Raw genomic sequence first — 12,793 nt, forward strand, 5'->3', positions numbered from 1 at the left:
TTAATTTCTGGGAAGTGTGTTTTTTACCCTCACTATATTTTTAAATTTTTACGACCCCAACATAAACTGACAATAATTTAAAATGGATTATATCAAATCTGCGGTTTTACAAACAAATTATCAAATTCTTGAGATATATAATAATGATGATATAAAATCTCGTACATTTGAGCTTTATATATACAATACTCGAGAAACAAAACAAATCCCGTTTTTATGGGCATTCAAGATTATCAAAGGGGATGCGAAAACAAAAAGATTATCAAAGGAGAGTAATTTTTGGCAACAATCTTGAATCTAAATTCATACAAACCAGAATAAAAATAAGGGTTGTTCACTGAAGTACATGCTTGTAAACGGTTGCTAGAATGGAGCTCATATCACAAATTTCTCATAGCACGACTGCAAAAGGTACATTCAATACGATGCATGTTGCTGAAAGTTCAATTTCAAAAAATTAACTAAGATTTCAAAATTCTTAAATTAAAAGATACATATGATACAACTTACGATACAGTTCTAAAGGTTAGTATCAAAAATCTCGAAAACTCATTTTTGGATCCTGTAGTTTCCTGCCACCTCTTCCTCTTGAGCTATGTCCTCTCCCTCTGCCCCTCCCTCTTCCCCTTCCTCCAGTCCGTTTAAAAAATGATTTTCCATGCTTCATCTCAATCATGGAGTGCAGCAGATCATCACAAAGAATGCACCCAGTATACAAGGTGGCTCCATCTTTTAAAGGTGTTGTTTTCTTATTGAAGTCCACTTCTAAGATAGTGGATTCACATTCCACACAGCGTTCTCGAGTTGTGGTTATCCGATGAGCACCTTCAGGAAGGAAAACCAGGCAATTGCACATGTTGCAGTAAAGTCTCCATTTAGGAGCACTGACAGGGTCGAGGACAAGTGTCCCACTACATTCTGGACAAGCACAAACACCTTGCGCAATTAATGAATGCCGGCAGGTAGGGTGAGGACACATGAAACACGGCATGCCAGCACCTTTACCCAGTTTGCCAGTACTGCCTGCTTTGCTGGCACCAAATAATGTGTCTATACCTTCAAACGGAGGATTGTTATAACAGTATGGGCAGAGAGGGAAAGATTTGCCATCTGGACCAGCCATGGAAAATATTAAAAGCTCAAAGTTGTCCAGAGGACAAGTTATTTCCTTGTACAGCTGCAATGAGAGAAACTTTTGTTATTTAATGATTTACTTATCCAAGCCAGAAACTGCATCACTTTGGGAAACATGGCATACATGTACAGTTCTATTAAGTAATATTTCCCCCATCCCCCTAGGTTCTTGCTGGGACATGGTTTGGCACGCATTTTAAGGCTCGTATATAATATAGTCTCATAAATTATTTTAAACTTTTTTTCTTCTGATTTTAAATAGTTATACAAAAAAAATAAAAAACAAGTTATGAAACTATACTTTATATACGCCTTAAAATGTGTGCCAAGCAGTGTAAAAAAACTGTAAAGAAAGGAGAGAGGAGGGAGTAATAGTTTGTATCAATCATAGCTTTTAGATTTGTGGTTATGAATGACGCCAATCATCAGATACACGAACACCCATTCTGCTGATGAACGACACCAGATATTAAATACATCCCTTTTCTAGTCTCTACATCAGATGTACAAATCAGCACACAGAAAGCAAGTGCCTAACGTAACTCTGGAAGATATTTTTGCCTAACCTACCCCTTGTTCGTCTTGTGAAAGTATCCAAGGAGCCTACATGAGTAATATCAGTAATTACAAAGGACTCTCTGTTTCTTAAGTACCCTCGTTCTTATAACATGGCAACTTTATAATTGTATTTGTGGTATATGGTATTAATTCAAATCAATATACATTCTTTAGCTAATCATTACAAATACAAATCCATATGTTCAATTCAAAGATCATTTCAAAAACAGTTGGACTAACTATTGCAGAATGAAAAGATATCAGTTTCAATGTCCAAAGGCCAGTAAATACCTTGATTGTGCCCTTTTGAGGAACATAATATACTTCCTCACATGTACCACAGAATAGCCGTGATGGCAAGCTAGATATGTACTTCATGTATCTCAGACATTTCCCGCACTTGCTAAGCATGCGTCCAGAATCAGAAAGTGGAGAGAACTGTGCTTCAAACAGTGAATCCATGTTTTCAATCTAAAACAAGAAGACAAAAAGGATTAGCTTACCTTGCTAAAGGCTTCAAATATTTGGCCAGGGCTAAAGCATCTAAGACTTCCTATATTGTGCAGGGATACATCGGAAGGGGGGCCAATCCGATGAATCACTAAAAGCTTTACATGCAAGTTCTTCATGTGATTATTATTATTAGATAAGATACATGTACTTCTCTTTTAGTAGAGTCAACACTCTGTTTTAAATACACCTCAGCTTCTTCCAAATTGTTCCTACATCCAAGATGACAATTCAGCTTCTTTAGCCGGTTAAAATACAGAGACTGGCTAATCTAGATTCAAGCAGCATCCTGCATATGCAGGTTGGACCACAATTCAAATAGAATGCTAAATTTAAAATACTTTTAGGGTGTACATTGATAATTGCATAATAAGGATTTTAGGAGAGGGATAGCCGGAGATAAAATAAGGAACAGAAATATTGTAAACAATGGAGATTGAGTTTTTTTTGTCCATTGACTTGCATGAGTCCGTCAAATAGGTGAAACTAGTCGTAATTTTGATTTATTAAAAAAGCTGGTAGTATCATGTCATAATAAAATTAAGATATATAATTTAAAAAAAAAGAATGCTCACTTCACAAATACAAATTCTAGATGCAACAATTCATGCAATAAGGCCACCGTAAGCCAGATCATGCTTTCGTTATTCTTACACAAGAGAAAGCTGTGCTATAAAAAATACCTAAAACCTACTGGTCGTAAAAGTCCTTATCATATTAACAGAAGTGCTTAAATTAGTTTTTACATGTGATGTTATTAATAACAAAAAATTTCTTTTTCTAATTTCAATAATTACTGTTATCTTCGTTCGTCAAGCCATTTCTGCAAGTTGTAAGCTACAGAACATGTATCTGGTAGGCAGAGGCATCAAATCAACAGATACACATTAGCTTTCATCTTAACTTAAAGAGTTAAACTTATCACAAGCTTGATATGATTAATCTGTTTGTTACTGCAAGAAAACAAGTTTTATTCATCATAATACTATATTGTACCTTCTTCACAAAGTAACTAAACTTTTGCTGGAATTGGGCTAGTACATGCCGCACAACAAGAGAATAGTCAGCCTGGCCTTTAGACACAAGGGTTATCTGTTTCTCTATAAAACTCCTAATGTCGGGTAAACAAAGATCTGGATCAATACATTGGTAGCCCCTTATTAAGCTGACACCCAAGGCAGTTGGAATCAACCTTCTTCCAGCCTGTACCTGAAGTTGGGATATGACACAACTGCATAAGTACCTTATAACATGTACAAATAAATCTGAAAAATTCGTATTAGACAAGCAGAGTCCAAAATTATTTTAAAATTTAAAAATGTTACAAACCTGGACGTAATTCCGTTCACTAATGTTGTTAATATGTACAGGAATTGATGCGTCTGTCCCAATTCCATTCTTCTCCATTAAGGAGATCAGCTCACTCTCACTAAGGTAGTCTGGAGGCGCTGTGTTTCCCTATAATATCAGTAGATATGTTACCCAATGCATGAAACAGAGATCTATATCCTCAACCTCGAGCATAAAAAGTGAAGTTCGCACAAAGACTATGGTCCTGTTTGTCTAAATTTCTTTTTGCCTGATTTCTGACTTTAAAAATAATAGCACAATCAGGAGTCCCATAAGCATTACCGATGATAGTAGTTCTACACTTATAGACAGAAGTATTCGCCTTTCTCAATCTAATTAATGTGCAGAAAAATAGAGCCACAAAGAAAATCAATCTTCACAATGTTTCCCTAATCTTTTTCTTCATATAGTTGGTCTCTTTCTTTAAAGAAAAAATACAAGACAAAAGTGCAATAAATTTTTTAACTTCATAACTCAAAAGTTCATGGCATCAAATAATACCTCATACAACTCAACTTTTGTAAGTTCTATTTTCTCCCCTTTAGAAAGCCGAGGAAGACTTTTCTCACTTACTGCCAACCAGGGCATGAGTGATGTGAATCCTTTAACTGTAACATTCTGCCCTGAGCAGTAAAAGGATTCTCCAGCAACTGAAAAATCAATTTTGGTTCTACAAAACATTCCAATACACACATTAGAACTCTATAATAAGATCAGGAAAAACCCAAGTGGAAATCAGAAACAGAAAGTAAACTAGCAACAGTTCATCCAATCCATTAGAATTTTATGTTTGTATGGACACAAAACTCAAACTCTTTCGACTCTTCTTTCTCTACTCCTGTTGTTCTTCTCATTCATCGTCATATCTCAGAACTACCATACTCCATTTGAAGGAGTTTTATGTAGTGTTTATACGTTTAAAAATACATTGATAAAGTTGTTTAAAGTCTTAATTTACTTGGTAAATAATTTAAAAAAAAAAATAAAATCTCAAGTCAAAATTATAATTACATTAGCACTAAAAAATTAATAAATAAATAAATAGATAATGCCAGCTACTCTTCTTTTTTCACTCTTTAGTCTCTTGCATGAACTGAAAGAAAGTATATATTCTTTTATATGCAATATACAAAAATGGGGTTGTTTTGTGAAACAAAGATAGTACTGAAAAATATATAAACTATTAATTATTAAATCTTGAAATCATTAGTGTGCCATTTGACAAAGAAATCTTGATTCTGCCATTTAATATTTGAGTAAATGTATCAAGTTAAGAAGTAATACCACCAATGCAATTACAAATTACCTGATATATTTGCAATCAGGAGATAAGGTACCAAGAAAATGTTGACAGACATACTGGTATACTCTCCAAGCATCATATCCTAGCATATCCTCCGAAGCTGACCGCATTGGAGTTATGGGAGGGTGGTCACCTACATCAGTCCCTGAGCGTGGCTTGACGTAGCCATTAGCTAGTAGCGTCTGCACATGAGAACCAAAAACTGAATTGTTCTTTAGTACTTCTAGTGCTCCTCTATAATCAAATGATGAAGGATACGCAGTGCTCTCAGTACGTGGATAGCTACAAGAATAAACAATCAACGAGAAACAGAATTCAGAAATTCATAATCAGTGATTATTAGACGTGGATGAAGGGGAAAGAAAATGATAGGTGCCGCAAGAAAAATATGTAAATCGGGATTAGACAAACTGCTTAACTTGGAATTACATATTCCCTTAACATCAACTCTTAAATGAGCACCACAATTAAACTATTATGTGACTTCCAAATTAAATCAATTCTACTCTTTTCCTCAATATGGGTGTCTAAAAAGATTTTGCCCAGCAGAATAAGACAACAACTTGTAGTTTTTCAAGTTTATACTTTGTCCTGTAGACATAACAACTCCTTTACATGTACATTAGGGTTTTAAATTTATACTTTAAGACATCCTTACACTGATGGATCAACTAAAGCATTTAAGTCAGTCCATTATTCCACTTACTGGAGAAGGTTCTACAAAAGATTGAGAGCATTTCACAGCTTCTACGTTACCAAACCCATAATTATATTGTTTATCTAGTTCTCAGCATCTGGCTGCACAATTTCTTCCAGATATAACAGAAAGAATATAAATTAATTTAGGACATTTAGTTAACTTATATTTATGATTTATAAAAATCACCTGCTAAAATTAAGTGAAGCCCAGGGTAAAGGTAAAAAACATTTTTGATCTGTAAAAGTGGTCACTGATAGTATACTTTGGGTAATGAAAATTTAGATGCAAGTCCTACTTCACTAATATAAGGTATAACAATTTGTGCAAAAAGATGTTCATTGTAGGTTCAAAAGAAACCTGATAAAACCTTGAGTATACAAACGCTCAGCTAGTTGCATAGCTAATTGAGGACCAAAGCCTAACGAACTTGAAGCAACCTGTATCAGTAAAAATAGATTGTCATCTAATTGTTTAACACACAAGAACTTGTACTTTAACAGTATTATAAAATTCTTCACCATTAAGATTTGGCATCATTTACTACGAATGTTCATCCTTGGTAGCCATTAACAATAGATATAAAAAATGTACACAAAGTCATCATCTTACATATGTACATAAAGTCGTAATATCGAGGTCCCAAAAAATAGACATAGCGACTATAAAGCATGACAGAATTATATATACTCAAGTAATTCTATCTCACCTTCAAAAGGTTAACTGTATTAAGGCCAGAAGGGCGAACTTTGGTCTCCTGCTTTTCTGAAATGCCAGTAACTTCAACAAGTCCATCGTCCACTATTAAAACTCGAAACATCTCTGCAACCTTAGTTTTGAAAAGAATAATGATGAGTCAAGCACAATCCAGGCAAAAGAGATTCAGAAGATAAGTCTGGAAAGAGAACTTACATCCGGGTCAAACAATCTGATACGCTCCCATTCTAACTTAAGCTCATATCCGTTGTGAATAATGTAAGGATGCACGGCCCAAAACTTTTCTGGCTTGAATGTATTTATTTGAAGGTAACGTTGCACACAAAATCCAAGTGTAGGAGTTTGGCAAGGCCCATAGCTGAATAAGAAGTTTAGGGTTTACACACATGTAAAGAGGAGATAAAATAAAGACCAACTTTTCTAGATATGCAAGAGTAAATTATGGTACAGACTACAGAGAAAAAAAAGGGTACATAATTTGACCTTACAACACCTCAGCTTTGTATGGACCAAACAAAATACACACTTGAACAACGAAGTGACTGCGGCCTTTAATCTTAATCAACACATTACATTCACACTAATCACTAATGTAAGGCATACAAAGCATAATTTAGAAAAAATTGATAAAAACAAATCTAGCAAAAATGTTAAGACAACTAGCAACTTCATTATTATCTATTTGTACATATATAAGAAGAGCGCACACTTTTTAGAACTTTCCATGTAAGGATTGTCAAGTTGGAGGCGCTATAACGGGGGATGACATCAGTAACATAATGAACCAACTTGGAGATGAAGGACAAAGGCTATATCATAACATCAAATTAGGGAAAACGGAAAAGAAACAGTACATGCCATAGATACAAGGAAACGGGTACGCTGCCACGAACCGCGATCTAGATCGTTCGTACCCGATACGGTCGGAAACGCGAACGGAAACGTTCAGGGTCGCGACCCAGATCGCCGGAAGTGACGACCCGCAAGAACACACTTCATTCTTGTTTTGAACAATAGATCCATGTCTATGTCATATGATAAGTAATTTATTTTATCAATAAATGTGTACTTTTATTTGTTATTCAATATCTTTTTCTTTATAAAAAATTATAAATGTATAAATTATCAACTAAAATTGTATATTATAATGGAATTTATATATATGATTATAGAATTCTTTTTAAAAGGACCAATCGTACCCATACGTTCCATCGTACCTATACGTTCCATCGTACCAGATTCACTAAAACTAATGTTCCACGTACCCGATTTCGTTCCCCGTTTCGAATCGAACCCAGTCCTATGTAACTATGGTACATGCAATACTAGATCATGAAGTTCTTTCAAAGGATCATTTCATATCAACAACCCTGAGCATTAATTCAGGGACAAGTGGATGAACATTGCATGCGATGACATATAGCACCTTTTAAATAACAAAATATAAATGGTCAAACAAGTGGAGTAGCTGATTACAAATTTAAAACTGGTACAGCTGATATATATTTAAGTATGAGACATTGATAATTTTAGCACAAAATTAGTATATGCATAGCAGTTATACAGCAGCGGTGTTTAGTCCGAGTATACAACACAAAAAAATTTGCGTATTCAGAAGAAAGCCAGATATTACAGTATGCATAGCATTTACATAGCGCAGTGCTAGAGAACAACATTCCCCTTTAACTTCTACAAATTCATAACAAAGAATGGCCATGACCATAACTGTTATTAATTAATAATGAAACTTCGGTTTTGAAAGTACAAAAAAAAAAAAGAAAGATGTTGTACATATTATATAATACTATATGGGTCAGCTTATTTAGGCTTTTTTTTTTTTGCTAAATTATTTAGGCATATTATATGACCCTAAAAACCTAAACTTTCCCAATTATCATCAAACCTTGAAATTATACATCACAATCAGATATGTAACCACAAATACAAGTTGCAATATCGTGTAAATCTAACTGTTTACTATACAAAAGTTTAGATCAAACCAAGAGAAACAAATTATTCCTCTAAACATCTTTAGCTAAATAAGGAAATTCGGTTAAAAAAAATACTAAATAAGAAAACAAATATTAACGCATGTAAATTATATATTTAAATCCACCCATTCTCCACATCCACTTTCAATTATAAAGGTCAACATCTTTCCCCAAGAACTCATGGACGTTACTAATGATTTATACAAAAATACGAAGACTTTCATATACCAGAGCATGTGCACCAAGATAAAGAGAGGAGAAATAAGTAATCACGCAAGATAACATATGAGGCACCAAAAACAACCCCCCCCCCCCCCCCCCCCCTCTATTGAGTATTGATACATTTATATCCAAAAAGATGTGAAGTGAAAGAAGTAGAAACTGACGAGATAACACTTGAATCAAGATTTCCGTATTTTCCTTGGAAATAGCTGGTCTGAAATCGAGTAAATGCAACGCCGACTTTCAAATCTATTTCCTGGCGAGCATCGACAGCCAAGGCCTCGTCTCTGTTGGGTGCAACAAGGTTGTTCATTGCCTTTTTAATGTCTTTTTCAGTTACAGAAGAAAAACGCGCACGATAAATTTTTCTGTCATCGGTTGTATGAAATCCAGTGCAGTCAATGACTGTATAAAAAAATATTGAAAGCAGAATTGAGTTACCAGAGGTAAGAAGAATAATTAAGATAACTGGCAAGTCAGCACTGCAGAACAGCAAATATTAAACGACAAGCCTCTAATAAATTGAATTCTGAAACAGATTATTGGTAAGAAAATGTGTATATGGCCAAGGCTGATTATATTAATTATTTTGTAATTTCTTTATAATTCGCATTATAGGAATTAAAACATTAGTCGCTGTTTATCATATCCTCCACGCGAATGATTTCTTTAGTAACTATAAACTTTTTGGAGAGTGAACTTTGGAAGAAAATAGATTGTGCAGTACTGCAAGTTAACTAGAATCCCAAATGTCAGTAAACATGAAATATCTAGGAAGAAATACATTATAAATGAAAGATCTGAAAAAGTCAATATTTCCTTTCCCACCAACTTCCCTCTGCATCTTATAATTCCACTTATTACGTTCTCACTCTTTTGTTACAGGAAATTTATTTGCAGACCTTCACTAATTGTACTAGATATTTAGTGACACGAGTTGCAGAAAGAAGTTAACCTTCATAGAGATAATGCAAAAATGCTATTAGTGCTTCGACAAGAAACAGGAAAACAGAACATCAATACAACATTATTTACTTTTCATGCAAAATAAGCAAGTATTGCCAAAATTTTAGAGATTTAAAGCGCTGAAAAAATCCTGTTTCTTAGAAAATCAATATTATAGGTGTGGCCTTATAACAATTCCAAAGAGAGTTGCTAATTGCTTTATAATTTCATGATATGACATTCAAGCTGCAACTATTGCATACTACTAAGAAAAGAAAATTACCTTCAAAACATATATTTTCTCCTTCACGATCACAATCTAACCATAATACTAAATGTCCACAGCCACGAGCTTCTTGACTTAAATGTTTACGGATATGAGCCTTGGATACAGAAATTCAAGTCAGCAACTATCTATTAAGAAGTAAGGTATTAAATAAACAGGATTGACCGACTTCTACTAGAAAACAAATTCCCTGCTCAACACTTTCTATTAATCAATAACACCAAACGATAATACTATTCAAGCCATAGCCACTTTTGTTCATGTTCAAATGTAATACTCCCTCTGTTTTTAATTAATTGACTTCTGACTTCTTGGCACACATTTTATTGTACATTGACCGTATGGTTTTTTGGTCTGCGGCCGCACAGTTAAAATTCTTATTTTTAAAATTTTTTATTTGTAAATTAAAGTTTATGTTTAATAAGTTTATTCATAAAATAAAAAAATTTAAAAAAAAATAAATTTAGCTATGCAATCAATGTTATTAAAAATATGTGCCAAAAAGTCTATACTCTTAAAATGTGCGTCAAAAAGTCAAACATCAATTTGCTTAAAAGCTGAGGAAGACTTAACATGGATGCACCATTCCCATGCAAGTCATGGGGATTATGTTGGCTAAGCCAATTTTTCCTTTGAACTCAAATCTTGACATGTGGGCAAAAATTTGTTTTAACCTGTAAGTCTGCATGACTAGCATCTACATACAGATGCACATGACCTTTAATTAGGTACATATAATTAGGTACATATCACTAACTTCCAAAGTTTTGGCTTTGCAATTTTTAAGTTTCACAGCAAACAAAATTATAATGACGTTAAGAGATTTCACACCTTTGGATTTGATTCTGTCTTCAACACAGGTGCTTGGAAAAGTGTAAGAGGGTCCGTTGCTGTCCAATCTTGATAAGCGGCTGGAAAATCTACACTACATTGAGAAAAATAAAACATAAATATTAACAAGCACATTTGGAATCCTAACTCATAAAATTCTCTCAGAAAAGTATCAAAGACATAGCTAATAAACTCTACAGATGGTGTAAAGACCCTAAAAGGGTACATTAAAATCAATTCCACAATACTCAAGAACAACATGCAGTAACAGATATTTTGAAGATTTTTTCAAAACACATCCTCTAGAATTTACTAAACATATGAATGTTAAGTGTAGTCTATAAACCCAGCGATAGCACTAATGACTAATTTAGATTTATGAGGTGCTGAAACTATAGGTATAGGGGAATAAACAGCGGGGGTTGTAAGTAGAATAAGGAGCATAAACTTATCAGATTTTATTCCATCAGATCACAGATAAAGATAGTGATCATAACTTGACATATTGATGATACAATTTACTTGCTGGACAGCAACACTTATCACAATTCTTGTTTGTAATCCACCTAAATCAAGTGGTTGACTGCATACAATATTTTCTAATGCTAAAATACACTCTTTGTCTAATATTATGGAATTGAAAATTTGGTGGTGTGTAAAAGAGAGAAATATTGATGAAGGAAAATGGGTGACTACGTAGTATGTATCCTTAACTATGGATACTTTAAACACAAAATATGTGTCTAACACAAGGTAATGCCGAAGTTATCATATATCACCATTATAGCCAACCATGGCCAGTAATATGAATACAATAACTTCCTTCCTCAAGCTAGCAAGTCGTGCAAGAGCAGCTATAACAGCTATAAATGACACCGTAACCTGTTTAGACTCTAAATGATAATGACCAGCCATTGTCTAATTGTTCAAGGGATCATACACCGGAAGTGAAGGAAGCAAATAGAATATAATCTGAAAACTTCTCTTTAGACATGATGATCATTTTTTGACAAAGATGATCGATTGCCTAATATATTAGCGGATCATACACAGGAAGCGAAGGAAGCAATGGAATCAATTTAAATCTCACACTGTTATCTAAAGTGAGAGGCAAGACTAGAGATCTTACAGTTATTGATCGAGAGGAGAGGCGTTGCCACATTTAAAGATTTGCATTTCCCAAACTTTCAAGGTATCATACACAGTGATATATCAATTAAATATCCTGTGCTAGAAATAATAACAACCTACCATTTCCCAAACTTTAAAGGGATCATACAGAGGAAGCGAAGGAAGAAAAAATTATATAATCTAAAAATTTCAATCTTGCAGTGTTAGCAAAGGCTAGAGGCAAGAAGAGGCAGTGAGGTCTAAAATAAATTAATCGAGAGGCAAGACACTGCCTTAAAAAAAGATTTGCATTTTCAGGATGTTAAGATATATTTTAACACACACATAAAGTGACTAGATCAATTCCCCACAGTGTTCCGTACAAAAGTGAAGCCGAGAGAAGGGTAAAGCAACCTGAAAACATGACCAATGACAGACGTCACTTTATAATGCGCTTTAAACCCTTGAAACATAGCTTCAAACTCATGCACCTCCGTACTCCCCCTCCGACTCGACATCTGCAACAACACACTTGATCACACATTGCCATATCGCCAAATCCTCGATTGCAAAACAGTCGAACATATCAAGGACATGACCGCTAGTCATAACTAACATGTCTGTCCCGTTTGTCATACAAAAACTTATTACTCTGACCAAATTACATATCGAAAAAGTGAGTAATTCGACTACAAAAAGAATTAACACTCCCTCTCTAACCAACTACAATTTTCGACATTTTCAAATAAACTAAACAGCTATAAAAAACTAACAAACAAACTGATTAACAAATAAATAATTACTGAAATGGAAAGAAGCTAGGGTTCGTACTTGACCAGCAGAGAGTGCAGTTGCGATTGAGTGAGCGATGCTAGGCTTCTCTGCTACCTGAAATAATTAACAAATGGATCGAGAATTAGTGAAACCCTAATTCAATAGTAATTTATTTGTTATGAAACAACGAGAAACAAATATAAGAGCACGAAAATCTCGCCATTAGAACTTTGGGGGCCATCGCGTTGGATTGTTTTTCAGGTGAATTGAGTTAACTCTGTGTGTAATCCCTTTCTTGATTACAAGACTTTTGGTCTCCGAAGAGAATTGAGCCTCTTTGGCCGGAATTTAAGTGCCAAACTAGC

At 34.3% G+C, this 12,793-nt stretch overlaps 1 protein-coding gene across 4 annotated transcripts; it reads right to left on the reverse strand.

The window, feature by feature from the left end:
• Positions 1-347: 347 nt before the first annotated feature.
• Positions 348-12,793, reverse strand: LOC108196328 (DNA topoisomerase 3-beta). 4 transcript variants are annotated; one of them, XM_017363563.2, is made up of 15 exons: positions 12,649-12,793; positions 12,486-12,542; positions 12,069-12,172; positions 10,545-10,638; positions 9,711-9,810; positions 8,647-8,887; positions 6,465-6,627; positions 6,262-6,381; positions 5,913-5,992; positions 4,859-5,137; positions 4,054-4,222; positions 3,532-3,660; positions 3,199-3,411; positions 1,984-2,163; positions 348-1,177 (listed from the first exon to the last, which is right to left on the reverse strand). In XM_017363563.2, exons 1-15 carry the CDS (start codon positions 12,667-12,669, stop codon positions 533-535), a joined length of 2,595 nt encoding a protein of 864 aa, XP_017219052.1. In that variant the 5' UTR covers positions 12,670-12,793; the 3' UTR covers positions 348-532. The 4 variants fall into 4 exon arrangements, with proteins under 4 accessions (XP_017219052.1, XP_063937307.1, XP_063937308.1 ...); XM_064081237.1 differs by lacking the exon at positions 12,069-12,172 and having other exon boundaries at positions 10,545-10,633; positions 12,649-12,750; XM_064081238.1 differs by lacking the exon at positions 12,069-12,172 and having other exon boundaries at positions 12,649-12,747.

The sequence above is a fragment of the Daucus carota genome, chromosome 7, assembly GCF_001625215.2.
Source record: "Daucus carota subsp. sativus chromosome 7, DH1 v3.0, whole genome shotgun sequence".
Lineage (NCBI taxonomy): Eukaryota > Viridiplantae > Streptophyta > Magnoliopsida > Apiales > Apiaceae > Daucus > Daucus carota.